Source organism: Trachemys scripta, chromosome 2 (genome assembly GCF_013100865.1).
Source record: "Trachemys scripta elegans isolate TJP31775 chromosome 2, CAS_Tse_1.0, whole genome shotgun sequence".
NCBI classification, from domain to species: domain Eukaryota; kingdom Metazoa; phylum Chordata; order Testudines; family Emydidae; genus Trachemys; species Trachemys scripta.
This window is the reverse complement of record NC_048299.1, coordinates 39470091-39493561: the sequence shown is the minus strand read 5'-3', so window position 1 is coordinate 39493561 and position 23471 is coordinate 39470091. Positions and strand designations below refer to the sequence as shown.

The 23471-nt window shown below is 41.6% G+C and overlaps 1 protein-coding gene across 2 annotated transcripts in view; it reads right to left on the bottom strand.

Annotated features, from left to right (window-relative positions):
- RSU1 (Ras suppressor protein 1) overlaps positions 1-23471 on the bottom strand; it is a 187738-nt gene that overhangs the window by 61198 nt on the left and 103069 nt on the right. For both annotated transcript variants that reach the window (XM_034760354.1, XM_034760355.1), the window contains one exon: positions 22836-22968. In XM_034760354.1, coding sequence (XP_034616245.1) covers positions 22836-22968 — 133 coding nt within the window. The remainder of the gene's footprint in view (positions 1-22835; positions 22969-23471) is intronic.

Sequence of the window (23471 nt, the reverse complement as noted above, 5' to 3'; positions counted from 1 at the left end):
CTTAAAAGTGGCAATTCTTCAACAAAAAAACCTTCAAAAACAGTCTTCAAAGACAAACCGCAGAACTGGAATTAATTTGCAAACTGGACACCATCAAATTAGGCCTGAATAAAGATTGGGAGTGGATGGGTCACTACAAAAGTAATTTTCCCTCTCAGTATTCACCCCTTCTTGTCAACTGTTGAGAATAGGTCACTTCCACCTTAATTGAATTGGCCTTGTTAGCACTGACTCCTCACTTGGAAAGGCAACTCCCATCTTTTCATGTGCTGTAATATATATACTGCTTACTATATTTTTCACTCCATGCATCTGATGAAGTGGGTTTTAGCCCATGAAAGCTTATGCCCAAATAAATTTGTTAGTCTCTAAGGTGCCACAAGGACTCCTTGTTGTTTTTGCTGATACGGACTAACACGGCTACCACTCTGAAATCTGGAAATTTTGAGGCAAATCTGATGAGACTTGAAAATTCAAAAGTGCAATGGAATTCTTTAGTAGTCACATGTCACAATGGCGATCAATCAGTCCGTATAAGTTCCTTAAGTGGCTCTCATCACTGTGGTATTTGTGCACTTGGAATAGAAAGTCCTAATTTATTTTGCTGTTGCCCTTAATAAAGACTAATGCCTTTGACCAGATCAGATTTAGGACACTGTGGTGGGAGATTAACAAAGCTATTAATTGCAGTTTATATAAATATTGGGAACTGCTGTATTAATTTAGATTGAATAAGGGGCCTAATGAGTCAAAGGTGTTAACTTGACACTGAAACTGTCTGATATTAAACAGTTTAAACAAGGTTTGGGCTGTGATATACAGAGACCTCAGTCTGCTTAGTACTATGGCAAACAACATTAAAAATCCTTTTAAATCTTTTATTAAAGATACAGAAAGAAGGAAAACAGTTAAAGCATTAACACCTTGTGCCCACAGGGATCAGGATCAGCCCTGCAGCAGTGTGGGTTGCCCTCTGTAGCCCCGCTATCGCAGACTTGTTCTCTCACTCACGAGCTGGAAATCCAAAGGTTCCCTGTACAGCTCTCTGCTCTGCCCGGAACCACTCACTCCCTACAGGGCTGGCATGCTGCTAACAGATCTCTGCAGGAGCAATGGGGGAAGACTGCGGTCCTGGTAGGGCAGAGCAGAGCTCCCAGCCAAGATTGCAAGGAGGAGGAGGAGTACAAACATCAGGCAGGAATCATTCAACAGCAGGGTGGCCTCCCCTATGGACGGAGCTCCTCTTCCTCCTCATAGTCCTAGCCAGGGGTCTTTTCCCTGCCAAGACTGCAGCTGCTTCCTCCTCCCCCCTTGCAACTGCAGGGATCCTGTGTTGGTGATCCTGCAGCTGTGCAGGGAGCTCTCTGCAGCTCTGTTGTCATATGAGAGAGAGAGAGAGAGAGAGAGAGAGCAGGCAAAGCAAAGACCCCCAGCACTCCCAGCTGGTGAGTGAGAGAATTGGTCTGTGACAGCAGGGCAGCAGAGGGCTGCCTGCACTGCCAGGTGGCCTTCCCCGTGACCGGGGGCTTGTCATCTGACTTCTCCTTGTAGTTCTAGCTGGAGGACTAACTGCACCGTCATGAGCCTGCTGACACACAATCCCTGCAGGTGTAAGGAGCGGGGAAAGGCTCCAGTCCTGGTGGGTCAGACTAAAGACCCCTGGCCAGGATTGCAAGGAGAAGGAGACCCTAACGGCAGGGGAGGCCACCCCACTGATGAATGGCTCCTGCGGCTGCCTAGGAGTACTCTACAGCTCCACTCTCTCTCACTCTCCCGCTGGGGGTGTCTGCTCTGACCCACAAGACCTGCTCATTCACTTCCATGACAGCAGAGTTGCAGAGGGCTCCCTGCACAACTGGGGGCCAATGACACCCAATCCCTACAGGTGCAAGGTAGGTGTGTGTGTGTGTGTGTGTGTGTGTGTGTGTGTGTGTGATACCCAATCCCTACAGGTGCAAGGTAGGTGTGTGTGTGTGTGTGTGTGTGTGTGTGTGTGTGTGTGTGTGTGTGTTCGTTCCATTCTGGAGTGACAGAGCAGAGACCCTCAGCAAGGACTGCAAGGAAGAGGAGTAGAAGCCCCTGGCAGGAGCCATTCTGCAGTGGGGTGGCCCTGCCTGAGGTTGGGGGCTCATACAGGCCACTGACACTCAGCAGAAACTGAAATTAAATTAAAACCTATTTCCACTGAAATTCAAATAAAAATAAAAATTGAATTCTGCCAAGCCTACATATATTTAAAAGGTGGGTAAACAAATAATGATCATTTAAAGATCTTCATTCTAAATTCCAGAGGTGTGGCATTAAAAAGAACTGTGTTAGTGAAAGTCTACTCTCATACAAATTTTCCTTAGGGGAGAGTTATGGCTGTAAATACACAGCAATTACTTAAGAAGCTAATTATTTATTAGAATGTGTGGTATTAATTATAAAAAAAGGTAAATAGCCAGGAAAATCTACAATAAGATTTAAGTTTTTCAAAAAAAAAGGGCTACACAAACAAATCCCTTCTCCCCTAGTTACTACCTTTTGGAGAGGTAGATTATGTTCACCAATGGAAGAACCCCTCCTGTTAGTGTAGATAGTGTCTACACTGAAGCACTCTGCAGCTGTGCCGCTGTAGCATTTTAAGTATAGACATACTCTATCTCAGCCCTGATCTATGCTATGGAGTTAGGTCGACATAAGGCAACTTACGTCGACCTAACTGTTAGTGTCTACACTCAAATGTAGCCCGCACCAATATAACTTGCCCACTATCCCGACTTAACTCCACCTCTGCGATGGATAGACAGAGCAGACATTGTTGGTGGAACCTAAGCTATGACTTCCTGTAAGTTTTTCATAGTTGGTTTGTTTATAAATATGATGTTCCATTAAAAAAGCCCACTTGAACTAACTGATACTTATGTTTAACCATAACACTATCTTAAAGTCTGGTCGTATGCATACCTGAGCTGTACAATTTCCTCTTTTTAATTCTGAAACTTTCTTCTTTTCAAAGTGAGTGTAAAGCATTTTATATAAATACACGTGTACATACACGCATACATTGCACTTCCCCTCATTCCCTCTGCGTCACTCAATTAACATCTAGGCAGTAGATCAATTGTTAAGACAAATCATACAACAAATTAGTAGGACATTTAAAAACAAAGCTGAAACTGCTGTCTAAATTATACAGGTTACCAAAGCCAAAGATAATTATCCACAAGAACAATGATGTATAATACACATAACAGCCAAAGGAATCAAGAAATAACCAAACAGAATGAATTCCAAGGATTAGGAGACAACATACAAGAGTGAAGAATGAAATGCTTGGAATCACAAATCCAGGAATGGGGATTAGGAAAGTTTGAGACATTCTCGAAGAAATTCCCAACTATTAAGTCTGTGAAATAATACTGTGCTGTATATGTAAAGCACTGCATATAAGCAGAGAGTGAGCAAGAGTCAACACGTATCAAAATATTATTGTACTAAAACTATTAGGAATAGTAAATGATTTTAATTTACATTGTGTTAATAAAAAGTCAAAGGATGGGATTTTCAAAAGCACTTGTAGTAGGGAGAGAGCCTGAGACATAAGAGGCCTGGTATGAGGCAGGACCTGCTCACAGAATTTGGCAAAAACAGGGCTGATATTGCAAAAATACACATTTTTAAGAAGTGCTAAGCACAGAGTACTTACACAAAACATATTTTGATATCAAGTGGTACCAGAACATCCCAATATCAAGGATGGTACAAAAACATTTCCCAAGGATAACAGGAACATACTGAGCCCCCCTAAAAGATAAGGTTAGAATAACAGTACGTAATAAAGATGTTTTAATCAAACCAACATATACAAGGTGATGGGTAATAACTAGCCACGTTGGGGGCAGTAGCTAACTATGTCAGAGGCAGTACTAACGTTTGTATCAGGGTATAAAGATGTATCTCAGAGGGAGTATCTTTGTCCAGCCGAGGAGGGAGGGCGGGGGGAATGGAAAAAAGTCCTGCCATTCACTGAGCTGTGTCCATTGTCACGGGCGCACATGTCTTAGTATCCTCATAGAGTCTGCCAGGTGCTATTACCATGCTTTGTTGACAATAAACCTGGCCTGGTGCCTTTGTGCCTTAATGAATCTTGTAGTCATTGGGTGGTTCACTTGAGGTCTGCTGTGCCGGCTGTCTGCACAGAGCTGGGGCAGCATGCAGGAAAAACACACACGCAGCCAAACATCTAACCACAGCACTCAATTTTAAGTTTGACTCTGCTTGCACTGAAGTCTACAATTAACTTCAATGGGAGCAGAGTTAGGCCCAGGCTGAGCACTTTTGAAAATTTCACACAGAATGTAGTTTAGTAAAGAACACTTACTGTTACTGTAATAAGATACTCCAAACTGTGTAGCGATGGACATCCCTATTTCTCAGGTCGCCAGGGCACAGAATGAAACATTAACAGCATGATGATTTCTGTCACAATACATCTCCCACCCTGTCACATTACTGAAGTGCAGAATATCTATTGCAGCTAACTCTGAAAGTCATGGATTAAATTGTTAAAGTTCTGTATTAGATTTTACAGAATGAAGCTGACATGAAATAACTACACACACACACACACACACACACGACTATATCCAGTTCCCAAAAAAGATTAAAAACAAGACCCTGTACAAAGGAAATAGTTTTGTCAATATGACGACTATTTTAAAGGGGTTACAAAGCCCCTGATAGTGGCATTAACTACAAGACAAAAGCATGCAGTCTTGAATAATCCTTTACATGCCACTTTGTTCATGCTATTAAGATGCTAGTTGTTTCTTTGATTTATCTGATAATAAATTTTTGATGACTAGTAAGTTTCATAAAATGGCTCTGGTGCTGACATACATTGATTAATAAGTCTGAAGAATCGAAACTGTCAGGAATTCATGTGCAAGAGTAAATTACTGCCAAACATATATTAGATATTCCATAAAATACAGAATATAAAAGGTTGATTTGGTAATTTAATCTTGCATCAATTTGCTTGATATAATTTATATTCAGAATCATCACTGTCAACCCTTTGCATACCTTTCCTTTTTAAAATCAACATTAGAGTAAATCTTAATTTGGGACACTCAGGAATAAAGAGAAGAAAAATATTAAATGCAATAATCAAAGCTCACATTCAGGATTTAGTTTGGAAATCAAGTTCACTTCAGGAGATTAAGAAAATTGCCTTTGCAGCATTTCAGTTTTCATATTTAAAACCAATCTTGTGTATTACAATCCTAATCCTATACCACATCCAAATCCCCCTCTCTGAATTCACGGAGACAATTTGCACCTGTTAGCCCTTGCATGTGACCAGTCACCAAACATGGCGGGGCGGGAGGGGGGACTGGCCGGGGAACCATGCAGGTACAGATTCGTTTGCCTTACCCTCTCCCCAGGACAACTCCCAAATATATCTGTGTTTGGGTGTAGCAAGCCCTGCAGAACTACGCTTAATGGCATGCAAGGAATATAGATTTGGGTGTAAGGGAATGGGCTCTGGAAATCCTCTGTCTAGAAAGTGAAATTGCACCAGTAGTGCCATGAGGTGTAGGTAGTATTTGCTCCCATTACTTTTGCATGTATTTATCAATGCTTATTTTCCTGTGCCTTCATTACAGCATACTGTGTTAGATTTTCAATCCTAGAAATGTGTATCTACCTATGCATTCATGTACTGAGTTTATAGACAAAAGGATTCACATCATCATGTTCCCAGTTCAGTGCAAGGTATGTTGCTGTTCACATCTAACACTGAAGTTAGACTTCTTAAAACTGCTGGCAAAAAATATAAAGAGGACTAATATTCTTCCGTGTATTATTGCTTTGGTATATTTGGAGCAACTGAAATGGTCAATGCGCTAAATAATTCTACTTCCGGTTTATGCCCCGTACACTCACCTCAGACTATAATTTCCCTCATCAATGAATCAACCAAATGTAATAAAGAGGAGAAACTGTTGGATATTTCCTTCCATGGTTGTTTGAAATTAATTGGCTTTCAGTACACTAGATCTGCAAGGTTAAAATAGTGACAGAACATCAAGGGGGGAAAATATTTTGCGGCTAGAGTCAAAAGGATTTGACTGACCAGGAACGATACCAGTTCTGAACGATAAGATGTTTATTGTTTAGCTAGAGGAAAGCAGTAAGAATGGGAGTGGTTGGTGCGGAAGGAAACGTGTCTTAACTTCACAAGATGCTACAATCTAAGAAACTTTCTTGAAAAACTGAACCTTTTACAAGATTATCAAATATATACTATAAAATTAAATTTTAATACAATGTTTCTGGTCACAGCCATTTTCAGCATTGTGCCTTTGATATTATAAAGGACTATAAACAACACGTAAAACTGACTGTAGTGATACTGGCTAAAATAAAAAATTAGGACTTTTATAAAAGTGGAATCAAAGGCTGAACTGGAAGTGAGACTGACAAATTACACTGAGATCATTTCCACCTAAGCTTCTCACTGGATAAAAAGTTGATAAAACCTTCCATAAAATTAAAGACACTTCTCCAGCTACCTGATAGCCCTCAACAGTAAAAAAAACTGCTAAGGATCACACAAAAACCTCAAATAATGCCAGACTGAAATAAGAAACTGGAGCTCAATAAAAAGCCAGCATGTAATAAAACAAGATATTACTGAGTAGAGAATAGAAATTGCAGACAGTTCTGTTTGATTATAAAAGCGCCACTTTTTAATTTATCTCTCAAATAAAAACAGCAAATGTGTACAGTAACTCTTCTTGCTTAGTTATAAACAACCTATACGAAAAGAAAACCAAGAAAGCAAGCCAACTGGATTTTGAAGATTACAAGGAGTTAATTTTACCAGTATCTAGTGTTATTGGTGTTAATTTCTGTGGCATGCTCCCTAGTCTCTAACAAATAATGTTTTCCACATTAGCTTCCCCCTCTCTGCTTGCTTTTCTGCGATGGTCTATTTTATCCTCCAAGTATTGGAATTCTAAGGATTTCCCCCATTCCACCTTATACTTCGTTAACCACCATAATGACCAGATATGGTGGTCACCATCGTTTCACAAGGGAAGGTTAGACGAGACACCCTTCGAAGTATGTGGGTAAAGATCCTTAACTAGCTGCACTGCTAATGAGCAATTATTGACACTCCTTCAACTGAATGAATTATTTCTCTGGACAGTCAGGAGGGAAGGCTGGGAGACGCCCTTGACTCCTTTAGAATAGTAGGCTCTGTGGCAAATGGCCAGTCTCACAAGGACCGTTACCACCAGAGCAGTGGGCCTTACAGACATAAAAAAACGGATTGATAGAGCTTATGGCCAAAAGGGACCATTAGAGCATCTAGTCTAACTTCCTGCAGATTACAGGATATTAAATTTCATCCAGTTACCACTGTCTTGAGCAACAACTTGTGTCTGGCTAAAGATCATCATCCAGAAAGGCATCCATTCTTGATCTGAAGAGACATCAAGTAATGGAGAATCCACCACTTCCCTCGGTAGTTTGTTCCAATGGTTAATCACCCTCACTGTTAAAAATGCGTGCCTTATTTCTAATTTGAATGTGTCAGTTTTCAACTTCCAGGCTTTGGTTCTCATTATGCCTTTCTGTGTTAGATTAAAAAGCTTTCCAAGATACAATCACCCATTCTGATGGTATGGCCTATGTTTCTAGATGTGTAACTTTGCATTTGGCAGAATTAACACACATTTTGTTTGAATGGGCCCATGTTACCAAGCTATCTAGATTACTCTGTATGACTGTCCTGTCCTCAATATGGTTTACCACTCCACCAATTTTATCAGCAGTGATTTATATTTACTTTAGGATCATTGATGGAAATGTTGAACAGTGTCAGGCCTAGTACAGATCCCTGCAGAACCCCACTAGAAACAGCCATATTTGATTCCCCATCAATAGCTAATTTTAGAGACCTGTCAGCCAATCTGAATCCATTTAACATGTACTTTACTGATATTGTATACTCCTAATTTTAAAAATCAGAATGTCATGCAATACTTAAGTCAAATGCCTTGCAAAAGTCTAAGTACATTAGAGCAACAGAGCATCAGACATCTCCTCACCCAACTCGTTTAGGACTCTTGGGTACAAGTTATCCAGGCCAGCTCATTTAGAAATGTTTATCCCTGGCAGACACTGTTCAGCATCTTCACTGGGTACTAATGGCCTGGAGAATACTGCCTGACATCAATGTCAGGCAAGATAATGGAGCAGCTGATATGGGACACTATAACGAATTAAAGGACGATAATGTAAATCAACACAGATTTATAGAAAATAAATCCTGACAAACTAACTTGAGTCTTTTTTTGTATGAGACTAAGTTTGGTTGATAAAGATAATAGTGTTGATGTAATATACTTAGACTTTTGTAAGGCATTTGAGTTGGTACCATATAATATTTTGATTTAAAAACTAGAATGATTTAAAATCATCTTGGTACATATTACATCAATTAAAAACTGGATGATAGGGCCTAAAAATGCAACTGCAAACAGGGAATCGTCATCAACTAAGTGTGTTCCTAGGGGGTCTCACAGGGATCTGTTTTTGGCCCTTCGCTATTTAACTTTTTTTTAATCAATTACTTAGAGGAAAACATCTATAAAAACTTTATCAGTGATGATTTTATAAACACAAAAATTGGGAGAGTGGTAAATAATGAAGCATATAGGTCACTCATTCAGAGTGATCTGGTTCATTTGGTAAACTGGGCGCAAGCAGCCAATATGAATTTTAATACAGCTAAATATAAAAGTATACTTCTAGGAACAAAGAATGTAAGTCACTTACATGATGGTAACTCTATCCTGGGAAGCAGTTACTCAGGAAAAGGGATTGGGGGGTGAGGGGGAGAGGGGAATGGATAATCAGCTGAACATAAACTCCCAGTGTGTGTGATGCGGTGACCAAAAGAGCTAATTCAATTCTGAAATGCATTAATAGGGGAATCTCAAGTAGGAGCAGTGAAGTTATTTTACTTTATATTTGGCATTGCTGCGACCACTGCTGCAATATTGTACCCAGTTCTGGTGCCCACAGTTCAAGAAGAATGTTGGAAAGGGTTCAAAGAAGAGCCACAAAAATGATTAAAGAATTAGAAAACATGTCATACAGCAATAGACTCAAAGAGCTTAATCTATTTAGCTTAACAAAGAGAAGGTTAAGGGGCAACTTGATTACAGGCTGTAAGTATCTATTTGGAGAACAAATATTTAATAATGGGGTCTTCAATCTAGTAGAAAGAGGTATAACAATCCAAAGGCCGAAAGTTGAAGCTAGACAAATTCAGAGTGGAAAAAAAACAGTGAGGGTAATTAACCACTGGAACAATTTACCACAGGTCATGGTGGATTCGCCAACTACTTTGATGCTTTTCTAAAAGATATACTCTAGGAATTTTGCGGGAAGATAGGGGGAGGTTCTATGGGCTGTGTTATACAAAAGGTCAGTCTAGATGATCACAATGGTTCCTTCTGGCCTTGGAATCTATAAATCATCTTCATAAGATCTGAATACACCATCCTACTACTTTCCAAATACAGAACAAATATTTATTATTGAACATGTCTACCTTTTCTGCAGCATTATTAACTAGTAGCTGAAAACACATGCTGTTGCATGGGTGTGATAGTTGGGCCAAATAATCCATCTGTGCAGCCTACCTCATACAACTACTGCAATTGTTGCATGCAAATTAGCTGTAGAGTAAAGGTAGTGATTGGTTGAGTTACTTCCAATATCACAATGGCCTAATCTCTTGGCATGGCACACAAGATACATGCCTTACTGTACCTGTACACTGCACAGGTATAATTCATAAAGGCAAATGGCTGAGAAATTAAAAACTGGACAATTATAGACCACAAATCCCACAGATGACTGAACCTGGTAATACTATAAATACATGGTTCTCAACCATGTTTGTAGCGGTTTCTATTGCTTCACACTGACTCAACACACATTCTAAGCTTTAGAGTGACACACAGGCTAGAGTGATAATCCTGGAATCTTCTTGTATAGATTTTATCTCCTCCATTGAATGAATAATGGGCCTATACCATTGCTAGGATTTCTTTTGTTCCTAATACACATAAAATACTCATTATTCTTTGCCCTGCCCGACATGGACTTTTACCTGATATCTTTAGCCTCCCTTATCAATTTTCTACACTTCATAATGCCTAAATTATATTGATAGCTATCTATTCGCCCTCACCCTCCCATTTGTCATATATTACCTTTTTATTTCTAATCACTGTCTTCATTTTGGCTAAAAGACTATTCTGGTTTAGTGGCAAAGTTGTCCTCTCTCTTGACTGTGGAACTGTGGCTTTCAGACCGTCTAATAAAGTCTCCTTAAGAACTCCCAATTTTCATTCATATTTTGTCTGTCTAAACTGATCTTGGAGACCCTTGCTTGAGGAACAGATGTAGGTAGACACATTTGTACCATGTCTAGATCTCTGGGTTGCCCTAATTTAGCTCAGATTACTACCCAGTCTATCTGTAGTATTGCATAATATTCTAAGTTTCAAAATGAATTTGTATTTCATAAAAGAGACAATGGCAGCATCAGTAACATGACCAATATTTATACATGTAATATTTATATCTGTCATCTAGATCAATGATATCTCTACCTAATAAAATTGAGCTCTTTGTTTATAAATTCAAATATACACACACGTACTTCCTGTTTATCTTTTAGAATGGGTTCCAAGCTATGTCAGGGGAGAGTTACACATTAGCATGTAAATGTTGTCTAAAGATGTCAGGAGTTTGAACAATCTATTGTCTCTGTTGGAAATAATGTACTAATATATTTATACATTTTTAAAATATAGCCAATGAATAAAAACACTGAATCAGAATATGATGCAATGTATTAAAATAAAATATACAGTACTGTGCTTTCGATACAGCAAAAGCTAAGAGAATAACATTTTTAGAGAACGAAAGTGATTCCCCCCATCTCAAGCTGCTTACTGCATAAACTAAAAAAGAAGAGTTTGCTGCTTACTTTAAGATCTTTATTGGTAGGACTAAAATGTACGAAACAAACTCCTTAAGAATAAAGTCCTGTTTACTTGTATAAAGTGCTATGGGCTTGACCCTGCACATGTTGAGCAACTTTAACCTGCATTGATTTCAGCTTGCAGGAATTGCAGCACTTCAGATAATCTGGCATTACATAAGTCACTGAGGGTCCAACATGCACAACTGAAGTTAGTAAAGTTTTGCAATTGTTTTAGAGGGGGAGCACGATCAGGTGATAGACACATGCTTAATTTTATTCATGTGAACAGATCCACTGAAGACAATGAGACTAATTGCATTCCTAAAGTTAAGTATGTGCCTATGTTACATGAACCCCTCTTCTTAACAATCTACCAAAAAAGTCAGTGTTAGCAAATAGAATAGGGCTGTCAATTAATTGCAATTAACTCACGCGATTAACTAAAAAAAATAATCGCAATTTAAAAAATTAATTGTGATTAATTGCAGTTTTAAATTGCATTGTTAAACAATAGAATACCAGTTGAAGTTTATTAAGTATTTTGGATGTTTTTCTACGTTTTCAAATATATTAATTTCTATTACAACACAGAATACAAAGTGTACAGTGCTCACTTTATATTTATTTCAGATTACAAATATTTGCACTGTAAAAAACAAAAGAACTAGTATTTTTCAAGTCACCTCATACAAGTACTGTAGTGCAATCTCTTTACTGTGAAAGTTGAACTTATAAATGCCATTTTTGTGTTACATAACTGCACTCAAAAGCAAAACATTGCAAAACTTCAGAGCCTATAAGTCCACTCAGTCCTACTTCTTGTTCAGCCAAACGCTAGTTTGTTTACATTTCTGGGAGATAATGCTGCCCACTTCTTATTTACAATGTCACCAGAAAGTGAGAACAGGCATTCACATGGGACTTCTGTCGCCGGCATTGCAAGGTATTTACGTGCCAGATATGTTCAATATTTGAATGCCCCTTCATGCTTCGGCCACGGTTCCAGAGGACAGGTTTCCATGCTGATGATAGTCATTAAAAAAAATAATGCGTTAATTACATCTGTGACTGAACTCCTTGGGGGAGAATTGTATGTCTCCAGGTCTGTTTTACCCGCATTCTGCCATATATTTCATGTTTTATTAGTCTTGGATGATGACTCAGCACGTGTTGTTCATTTTTAAAAACACTTCCACTGCAGATTTGACAAAACACAAAGAAGGTACCAATGTGAGATTTCTAAAGATAGCTCCAGCACTCGACCCAAGGTTTAAGAATCTGGAGTGCCTTCCAAAAATTGAGGGACAAGGTGTCGAGCATGCTTACAGAAGTCTTAAAAGAGCAACACACTGATGCAGAAACTACAGAACCCAAACCACCAAAAAAAGAAAATCAACCTTCTGCTCAGAGGATGAAAATGAATATGCATTAGTCCGCATTTCTTTGGATTACCACTGAGCAGAACCTGTCATCAGCATGGATGCATGTCCTCTGGAATGGCGGTTGAAGCATGAAGGGACATATGAATCTTTAGCGCATCTGGCATGTAAATACCTTGCAACGCCAGCTACAACAGTGCTATGTGAATGCCTGTTCTCACTTTCAGGTGACACTGAACAAGAAGCAGGGAGCATTATCTCATGCAAATGTAAACAAACTTGTTTGTCTGAGCGATTGGCTGAACAAGAAGTAGGACAGTGGACTTGTAGGCTCTAGAGTTTTACATTATTTTATTTTGGAATGCAATATTTTTGTACAGAATGCTACATTTGTAAGTTCAACTTTCCTGATGAAGAGATTGCACTACAGTACCTGTATTAAGTGAATTGAAAAATTCTATTTCTTTTCTTTCTTACAGTGCAAATATTTGTAATCAGAAATAAATATAAAGCGAGCACTGGACACTTTGTATTCTGTATTGTAATTGAAATCAATATATTTGAAAATGTAAAAAAATCCAAAATTATTTAATTAAATGGTATTCTATTATTGTTCAAGCATGTAATTAATTGCAATTAATTTTCTTAAGCACCCAACAGCCCTAAAATAGAGCTCTAGTTACTTCAGAAACAAAAAACAAAATCAACCCATTATGCTGGGCTTTTTCTAGCAATACAACAGCAATTGGGTTCTTAACTCGTTCACATGATTATTAGCTGCTAGGATATGACCTCACCATCAGCAACTATTTCTCATATCATACTGGTGTAAAAAATGGATTTTGCTGTGTTATTGCTACATCGGACATTCAACTGACAAAGATACTTAATTTTTGCAGGCCAACCAAATATTTCTGACTTTGTGATAGTAGCATTCATTCTTTGCACATTTTCAACATAAATGGATTTAAGGAATATTGTGAAGAATAATTTGGAGAACAATTACATTCAATAAGAATTACTGTTTCCCGAGAAACATACAACCTCAATCATTTGTATCTAAACCAAATTTCTCATGAAAGGCCATAGTAAACGATTGTACAAAATCTATTACTAGTATGAGTATGTAAATTGAGTTTTTACTTTATTTAATTTGCTATGGAGTGTCTTCTCCCCTAATTTCACAAGTGTAATTCCTAATAAACTCTATTAATACTGTTAAATTCTTATCTTCATCTGGATTTCCAAGCATACAAGAGTTTTAGACTGTAAACTCTTTGAGGCAGAGACTGTCTTCTTTGTGTCTTGCACCGTGCCATGCATATGGTTAGCATTAAACAAATTTACAACAATGGAACAACAACAACAACGGAATCAGATAAAGGATATTTCAGAGTGATGTTTTTATTTAGTGCATTACTTTGAACATCTTGCCAGCTTCCTTTCTAGTTGCTGAAAATAAATTAGTGAAATATTCTTGTCTAATACAAGCCATAAAAATCATATTTAATGAACTATGTCCATCGAACCCAAGGCAGCTGGGATTTGCTTCAGTCACAAAACAGCTGGGTGATTGGAGGAGTGGTTCATTCTAAAAGCATCTAGAAAGGCGCTTTTCTTTAGGTGCTGAACTGCTTTAATGTGGATCATTTTGAATGTTATTGCTATTAGAAGTGAGGTTTTAGAAGATAAGACTGAGCAAGAAGCAGTCTGCACAGGGATGCCTATGTGCCAAATGCCATTAAGTGATATAGTCTCAGCATGACATTTGTCAAGCTTCTGTCTCTGGTAAGAGTTAATGGATCCATTTTTAAAATGGCTTGCTCCCCAACCACCTTTCTTAATGGGAATGCAAGAAAAGACGGTTACTTACCTCTCGTAACTGTTGTTCTTCGAGATGTGTTGTTCACGTCCATTCCAATTAGGTGTGTGCACGTCGCATGCATGGACGTCAAACTTTTTCCCTTAGTAGCGCCCATCAGGACAGCAGGGGAGCCCCCTAGAGTGGCACCCTTATGGCTGTGTGTATAGTACTCTGCCGGCCTGACCCCCCTTTGGTTCTTTCTTGCCATGGACTCTGACAGAGGGAAGGAGGGTGGGTTTTGTAATGGACGTGAACAACACATCTTTAAGAACAACAGTTACGAAAGATAAGTAACCGTCTTTTCTTCGAGTGATTGTTCACATCCATTCCAATTAGGTGACTTCCAAGCTTACCATTGGAGGAGGGCAGGAGTCATGGAATGATTGATTGAAGGACAGCTCTGCTGACCGATGCATTATCTCTGGCCTGTTGATTACAGCTCAGTATGCTGTCAAACATGTGCACTGAAGACCAGGTGGCTGCCTTGCAGATCTCCTGGATAGGGATCTGCGCCAGAAAGGCAGTTGAAGATGCTTGCGTTCTGGTTGAATGGGCCGTAAATCGCTGGAGCTGGAATCTTGGCCAGCTCATAGCACGTGTGAATGCAGTCTGTGATCCAGGACAATACGCGTTGTGCAGAGACTGGAAGGCCCTTCATTCTATCGGCTATGGCAACGAACAATTGGGTTGATTTGCGGAAAGGTTTGGTGCGCTCTATGTAGAATGCTAAGGCTCTTCGAACATCCAGCGTGTATAGGCTGCGGCGTCTCGGGCACGTGTGGGATTTTGGAAAGAACACGGTCAAGCAAATGTCCTGTCCCATGTGGAATTGGGAGACCACCTTGGGGAGGAATTTGGGGTGTGGTCTAAGCTGCACCTTGTCCTCATGAAACACTGTAAGGGGGTTCAGAGGTGAAAGCTCTCAGTTCGGACACCTGCCTTGCTGATGTAATGGCCACCAGGAATGCTACCTTCCAAGAAAGGTAGAGGAAGGAACAAGTGGCCAGGGGCTCAAATGGTGGGCTCATGAGTTTGGAGAGGACCAGGTTCAGGTTCCAGATTGGAACTGGCAGGCGAGAATATGGGAACACTCTCTCCAGCCCTTTAAGGAATTGCCCAACCATGGGATTTGAGAACACCGAGCATGCAGACTCCCCTGGATGGAAAGCGGAAATGGCCGCCAGGTGCACCCTGATGGACGAAAGGGACAGACCTTGTTGCTTAAGGTGTGGGAGGTAGTCCAAATAACCGGGATAGGAACCTAAGCGGTTGACGACACTTGGGTTCACACCAGCAGGAAAACCTTTTCCACTTTGCCAGGTAGGTAGCCCTAGCTGAAGGTTTCCTACTATCAAGGAGAATCTGTCTCACTGATTGAGAACACTGACTCTCCATGGGATTTAGCCACGGAGTTTCCAAGCCATGAGATGTAGAGACTGTAGGTTTGGGTGGAGAAGGTGCCTGTGGTCCTGCATGATCAGATCTGGGTAGAGGGGCAGGGCTATTGGTGTATGCATCCCTAGCGACTTTAGGGTGACCCTAGAGTCCTTAAGGCCGTGCAGCCTGGAGTCGGTTTGCTCCAAGAAAAGGCCCGAGCCCTCAAAGGGGAGGTCCTGGAGAGTATTTTGGACCTCTGGAGGGAGGCCCGATGCCTGAAGCCACGCTGAGCGTCACATGACTACCCCTGAGACAATGGCTCTAGCTGCGGAGTCGGCTGAATCGAGGGAGGCTTGCAGCAAAGTCTTGGCTACTGCCTTTCCTTCCTCGATTAACACAGCAAACTCTGAGTGCAAGTCCTGGGGCAGGCGATTCTTAAACTTGGACACGGCTGTCCAAGAATTGAAGTTATGTCTATTAAGGATTGCCTACTGGTTGGCTATACATAGTAGGAGGCCCCCGGATGAGTAGACCTTTCTACTGAAGAGGTCCAGATGCTTGGCTCCCTTGGCCTCTGGGGCAGAAGCTTGTTGGCCCTGGCGTTCCTTTTCATTGACTGCTGAAACAACCAGGGAGCAGGGAGTCGGATGGCAGAACAGGAACTCGCAGTCCTTGGATGGGGCAAAGTATTTCCTTTCTACCCCCCTTGCTGTTGGTGTGATGGAGGCTGGGGTTTGCCATATAGTGTTGTAATTTGTCTGTATTGTCTTTATGAGAGGGAGCGCTACTCTGGAGGGACCCTTGGGAGCCAGGATGTCCACCATCAGATCCTCCTGTTTGACTGTTTCTTCCGCCTGGAGTCCCATATTGAGGATGATCCTGCGGAGCAGCTCCTGGTGAACCCTGTGGTCGATTGGGGGTGGTCCTGAGACCGATGTACCTGCTACCGCCTCGTCTGGGGAAGAGGAGGACGTGAGTTGCTGCTGGTTGCCCTCGTCCAGACCCTCTTGTGGGTCCCCACAGGCCTAGGTTACATCAGTGCCCAATGGGCCTGACACCTGCTGAGGTGTAATAGTGCTTGGTACCGCTGCTGGCACTGGGCCTGCCGTTGCCAGTTGCTCTTGGAGATCTGATGGCAGCCTGGAGAGAGTGGCCTCTCTTGCCATTGATGTGTGCCTGTGGTGACCTGGAATGGTGTCATGGAATGCCCAGACCTGGATGCTCTGGAGATGGTGCCCTGTTGCTGATGGTAGATTCATGGGATCCAGAAGGGCCACTGTGGCTGCCAAGCTGAATGGGACTCTCTGCTGGCCATGGTCCGGTGCCTGCTATAGCTGGAGCGACCAGAGTCAGTCTCAGAGCTGGAGGATGCCGACGGAGGGAACCAGGGTGATGCCGAACCTTAAGTGGCTGTAGGATGCTGTGAGGTGCGGGCCAGAGAGCGGTGCCTGGTGGACTGGGATCACGAACGGTACCGGGAATCTTTGGACCGGGACCTCTCACTCTGAGCCGGTGAGGTTGCTAGAGCGGCGGTCCAGTGCCGGACAACTGATGGCATTGGGGAATGGCGTCTAGACATTGATGCACGTACCGCGGGTACGTTCACTGCCGATGCTGTAACCTCTCGCTGGGTTGCAGGTACCGGTGAGTAGCGGGACACCAAACTTGAACGGGAACAGTGCTGTGAGTGGTGCTGGGATGGTGACCTCAAGCAGCACAGCATTGCTGGCTTCCCTCTGGATGGCACCCTCTTGGGCAGTGCAGGAGGCTTCTCCCTACACAGGAGATGATTTGACACCGACAGCTCAATGAGGTCTTTCGCTGCCTCGAAAGTGTCGGGTGTGGACGGGTGTTCCACGACCTCCTCCAGACATTCATCAGGACTGAACTCGCTGGGGGCTCTGGTGCCAGAGTTGACGGTGCTGGTTCTTGGCTTGGGCCCCCAACCAGTCTTTGCGCGCCGGGAGCCTCTCTGAGTGTCTTGGTAGCTCTTCGGCACCAACTAAGCATCACAAGAAAGGGGAAAGAGGGCGCTCTCCCCGAAGAGGTCAACCGGTGCTGAGGTTGGTTGTGTCACCTCGGTGCCGGCAATTTTCAGGGCCTGGGAGATGCCAGATCGCACACCGATGCCAGGGCACTTTGCACCGAGGTAGCCAGGTCTGGTGCCAGTCAGTCTGGGGCCAGTGGCTGTAACACAGCTTCCATGAGCAACTGCTTAAGACAAAAGTCTTTCTTTCTTAGTGCACGGTTTGAAGGCACTGCAGATTTTGCAGCACTCTGCCTGATGAACCTCTCCCAGACACCTGAGACAGGAGTTGTGGGGGTCGCTGTTAGGCAGAGACTTGTGGCACGTGGCACAAGCTTTGAAACCCTGGGCTTGCGGCATGCCCTGCAGCCCAAGGTTGGTGCTGGAATTAGCTTCTAGACACGTGAATACAATATAATTATCTGATAACTATCTAAGAACAACTAACTAGAAGACTGAAAGGCTAAGGGATCACTCGCAAGCAAGAGAGAACGTTCCAACGCCGCCATGGACGGTAAGAGGGAACTGAAGGGGGGTCAGGCCAGCAGGTACTATCTACATCGCCATAAGGGCACCACTTTAGGGGGCTCCCCTGCCATCCCAACGGGAGCTGCTAAGGGGAAAAGTTTCCGATGTCCATGCACGCAACGTGCGCACACACCTAATTGGAATGGACATGAACAGTCATGCAAAGAAGAAGTGTGACTTACTCTTCTTCACAAAGAGTCTTGTCAAAGTTTTTGACTCTAAATTGATTGGCCTGTGGGGGGGAAAAAAGCTACCTTCTAGAAATTTAACAAAAGGTGTCAGTTCTATCATAATTCTGCTTCTCTGAACCAAAGAGGTCAAACAAGGCAACAACCACCATTAGAGCAAGTGTTAAAAAGTAAGTGTTTGGCTCTACAACAGCTTGAAAAATGTTGGAACTTTGAATGCTACTCTAAACAGTCAGTTCTAGGAAATTATTTAGCTTTAACTGAGATTATGCCATCGGGCAATGACTTTAATAGACACCACAATGACAATAGGAAAAGCATTCGCCGTTCTGAAGCAAGTATAAATGAACAAAGAGCAATTTCCATATATGAAATGATCAAGCGATCGTGATTAATGCCCAAAATGTACTCAAAGAACAGCCTCCTGAAGAAACTACATGAAGAACGCTAGCAACTAAACCCATCCCCAATCCTCCATCTTCTGCTTATCTGGACTTTAAGATTATTAGTGACTTGATGAAGAAGTGGTAATCTACTACTGACTTGCATCAGAGGCTTTTAATTCTTCAAAAGAGTTTCATTCACTGTTGTGTTTCAAACATTTATGACTGTCTGTACTTGCCCCAGTATATTATAACCACTAAATCATACAATCCATCATCTCTGTCACTATTCTAGACATAAAATCCTGTGAGAATGTGCTTACAACACAAAGGTCACTTTGAACGTTGACTAGAGACATGAATAAAAAATAAAACATTTAATTAAATCCTTCAAAACAACGAGGCTGCCAAACTATGACTCTGACCACTAGGCCTTCTGTCCGCTCCAGCCACTAGGCTAGACTGCCTTCATTCTGGTCAGTTGACATATTGAGAAGCCCTCTAATTGGGGCCAGCGGCTCTCAGCGCTAGCACTGACCCTACTAAGGCCCCAGCAGAACTGGCGGATGCCATCCAGAACCTGCAGTCGCAAGTAACCACCCTGTAATCACAGACTGTGGCCCTTTAGGCACAGATTGCTCTGCTGGTTTCTCCTGCTCCACCCCTCCCAGAGCTGAAGATTCTACTGCCCAACAAATCTGATGGAGATTGGGACAAGTTTTGGGGATTCCTGCACTAATGTCAGCTCCCGTTCCTCCTATGCCCCCCGACCATTTCCCACAGACCAGACCTGTGTGGGGCTCACCTTAAATTTGATGACTGGGGGAGCCTTGGCCTCGTCTTCCCCACTCCTGGAACAGTCCAACCTCCTCTTGCAACAATTAGAGGAATTCATTCAAGCTATGTTCATCATCTTTGGCGACCCCAAAGGGTGCGGACCAACAAGACAACCCTTTAGGCCTTATGGCAGGAGGCTGGCCTGTAGCAAAGTACACTGCTGAATTTTGTCTTGTGGTTTCTGACGACAGGTGGAATGACGTGGCACAGCACCACCATTTCCACCTGGGGTTAAATGAGGAGGTGAAGGAGGAGCTTTCCCGGGTGGAGCTTCCATCCAGTTTGGACAGCCTGATTGAACTGTGCATCAAAATCCAGGATCACCTTGCAGAGTGGCATCTTGAGCGTACCTCAATTTTCCAGAAGCTTCCATCCCCCAGGCCTCTGACACCCCAGGCATATGGGTCTTCCTTGACATCAGAGCTCATGCAGGCCAACCAGGTTCACCTGCACCTCTCCGACTCGGAGAAGCACCAACCCTGGGCTTTAAGCTTTACCTATATTGTGGGAGATCCAGCCATCTTGTCTTGATGCGTCCAGCGATGACTCAGGCAGAACCAGGGCCAGAAAATGCCAGATTCCCAGCTCCATACAGATTTCAGGCTGCTAATACACACAATTTCTTCTCCTTCCTCAAAATTATGAGTGACATTATCTAAATAGAATAACTTCTTTTGTAGCAAATCACCCATTTAACAACGATGCTTTGTCTCAGTGTAAGAGTTAAGCTGTCTGGGTCTATCAAATACTGTAAGGTAATTTTTAAAGTTTTCTCTTGGTTGAATGATCCAGTGGAATCAAAGAGTTCAATTTTGCATACGGTTACAGACATCTTATGGAGGAAATTACTACACCTACTTCTCAGCCTGGTGATTTGCTTAATGAGGGGGGAGAAAAAAGGTACAGTACCTTGAATATTGCTGTGAAAGGAAAAAAAAGTTGGAGGAGGAGGAAAAGCAAAAGCCTACGATTAGACAGAAGAGAGAAAAATCATCAGGAAGAAATTAGTTCTCACATCTTTTACGTTCATAGTTAGTTTGCTTTAGGATATAAAATGTCAGTTGACCTGTTAACCTGACTGTGCCACCTCTTACAAATTACACCGCACAAAATCAAATGCAAGTCAAAAAATATGTCTGCAGCAGGTCATATCTAAAGGAAACAGGTTGGGAGAGGGGAGAACAGAATCTCTTTTCCCTCCACCCACCCAATGAGTCTGGGCAGTCTCATTATTCCAGGTGTTCTAACAAAAGTATAGCCAATATTTTCAACACATGGTCCAAAAATCATTCATGTATACACTGAAAGTTTAAAGAAACATTTTTTCTGTTTATTTGCATGTGCGTATATTTTGTGGTTATGTATTTTGGTTACATTAAGAACGGTTTCATACCAGTGCAGGAGCAGTTTAATGTCTACACAATTCTAATGTCATTGTTTCTCTGAATTCTCCCTTTATTGCATCACCACAATAGTAACTGACAAAAATGTGCACATAATTCTGAAAGGAACTCGCCTCTGTTTAACTTCTCATGGTAGAGTAAACATATGAAAGCTTTAATTAGGTCCTTGGAACTCCACAATAGTTCTCCAAACATCCATGAATGTTTTTGTTAGTATTTCATTAAGAATTCTTTACCTATGTTGCTCACTGAACAGAAATATAAAATTACCACCAGAGATTGCAAAAACACATTAACAAATATATTACAATATAGAGACCACTCTGCTGGCCCACAGGATTTTATAAAAACACACTCCCATCTGTGACCCTATTCAGCTAAAATTCTCTACGTGACAGTTCAGCAGGAGTCTATAGAAGTCACTGCTGGATCATTTATAAAATTCCACGCAGAAGCTGTACTTGTCAGTCCTATACTCTGTATACCCTTTATCACCACCTGTAACACTTTGCTTTTTTGTGGATTTGTTTTCACTGGTTGCTGATAAAAGTTGTCAGAGAGGCATTTACATATTTTTATGGAAAAAACGCACCACAAGTTATAGAGTTTCCCTCAGTTTCAATATTTGGAACAAAATATTGATTTTAATGTACAGATTGCAATTTTTGCTGCATTATTTAAATATTTCTAAAATTAGTTGTCAGAGTTAAAGCCTGATGTAACTCTCCTGCTTATTGTTCTAAACTAACTGTGGACTGGCAATGTAAAAGTCTTCAACAAGAAGAACATCTTTCAACCCACTGACCCATCAGAGAAACTCTTTCCTAAACAAAAACATTTATCATTCAAATCCGTTCCCTTCACAGCTAATCTCAATGTGTGATCACCACCACCAGGTGAAACTATTTTCAACAAATACCTGTTTCAATTTGTAAACCGCTATGGCACATCCCTAAAAGCATTACTCCGAACGTGACTTGCCAAGCCCTGCTCTTGTAAGCCTACCACCTTTCCTCAATGAAGTTTATAAACTGAACACCAAAAGCAGGGACAGTGTCAGACAAAAACATAAGAATGGCCATACTGAGTCAGACCAAGGGTCCATCCAGCCCAGCATCCTGTCTGCCGACAGCAGCCAGCACCAGGTGCCCCAGAGGTAATGATCAAGTGATCTCTCTCCTGCTATCCATCTCCACCCTCTGACAAACAGAGGCTAGGGACACCATTCCTTACCCATCCTGGCTAATAGCCATTAATGGACTTAACCACCATGAATTTATCTAGTTCTCTTTTAAACCCTGTTATAGTCCTAGCCTTCACAACCTCCTCAGGCAAGGAGTTCCACAGGTTGACTGTGCGCTGTGTGAAGAACTTCCTTTTATTTGTTAAATACCTGCTGCCCATTATACGTATGGATAATGTATTTTCCTAATATGGCTAAGCCATACTTTTTTATTCAGAAAATTGACCCACAAGAAAGTAAACATTTAGCAATTTACAGTGATGTGTGTATAGAGCTGCATATTTTTAATTAAAATCTAGCTATTGTGTAGGCTGTGAAACCGCTAAAAACCATTATTGGACTTGTTTTGAAATTTATGGAGCAATGACTTATTATACACATTTACATGCACTTACCTTAACTGGAAATTATTTAGTAAGTAACATAGCAAAAATTTTCTATTTTCTTGGTATCCATGCTTGGTGTACAATCAAGCTGCAAGGACTTTGTCAAATGCTCCATAGTAAAAGCTATAACATAATACAATAAAGATCAATACTTACTACTTATATGTTTCTGAACGAATATATTCAAAAACATGAGACACTCCCAGCTGGAACTGATCTGCTATAGGGGTAACCCAGGGATTATTCTCTGCTTTGAAGACTTGCTTTTGACCAGTCAAATCCAAATTACCTGAAAGGGATTAAACAAAAGGGCATGTGAAAAGGAGATCTCTTATCCTAGACAAATTACTCACTGTATAAAATTATTTTCATTCTTTGAAAGAGTCTGACTACCCAGTTAAAGCAAAACGCCAATGTTTTCAGGCTTAGTATGAGGAAGAGGTGGGCATATTAGCTCCTGACATACTATATAATATGGATGTAGAGCCAAATTCCACCCTATTTACTTCATTGGTGTTGCAGTACTCACAGTCAGGATGAATTTGGCCCAATGAATTTTAAATTTAATCCTACTATATTTCAACACATTTCACATTTATTCATCAAAATAGGTCTTAAAAACGGGACTTAATGATGCATAGGCCCTGAGCTGGCCTTCTGTACAGGATATAAATTTCACTCATTTAGCACTACTACACCTCTACCCCGATATAACGCGACCCGATATAACACAAATTCGGATATAACGCGGTAAAGCAGTGCTCCGGGGGGGGGGGGGGGGGGGGGGGGGGG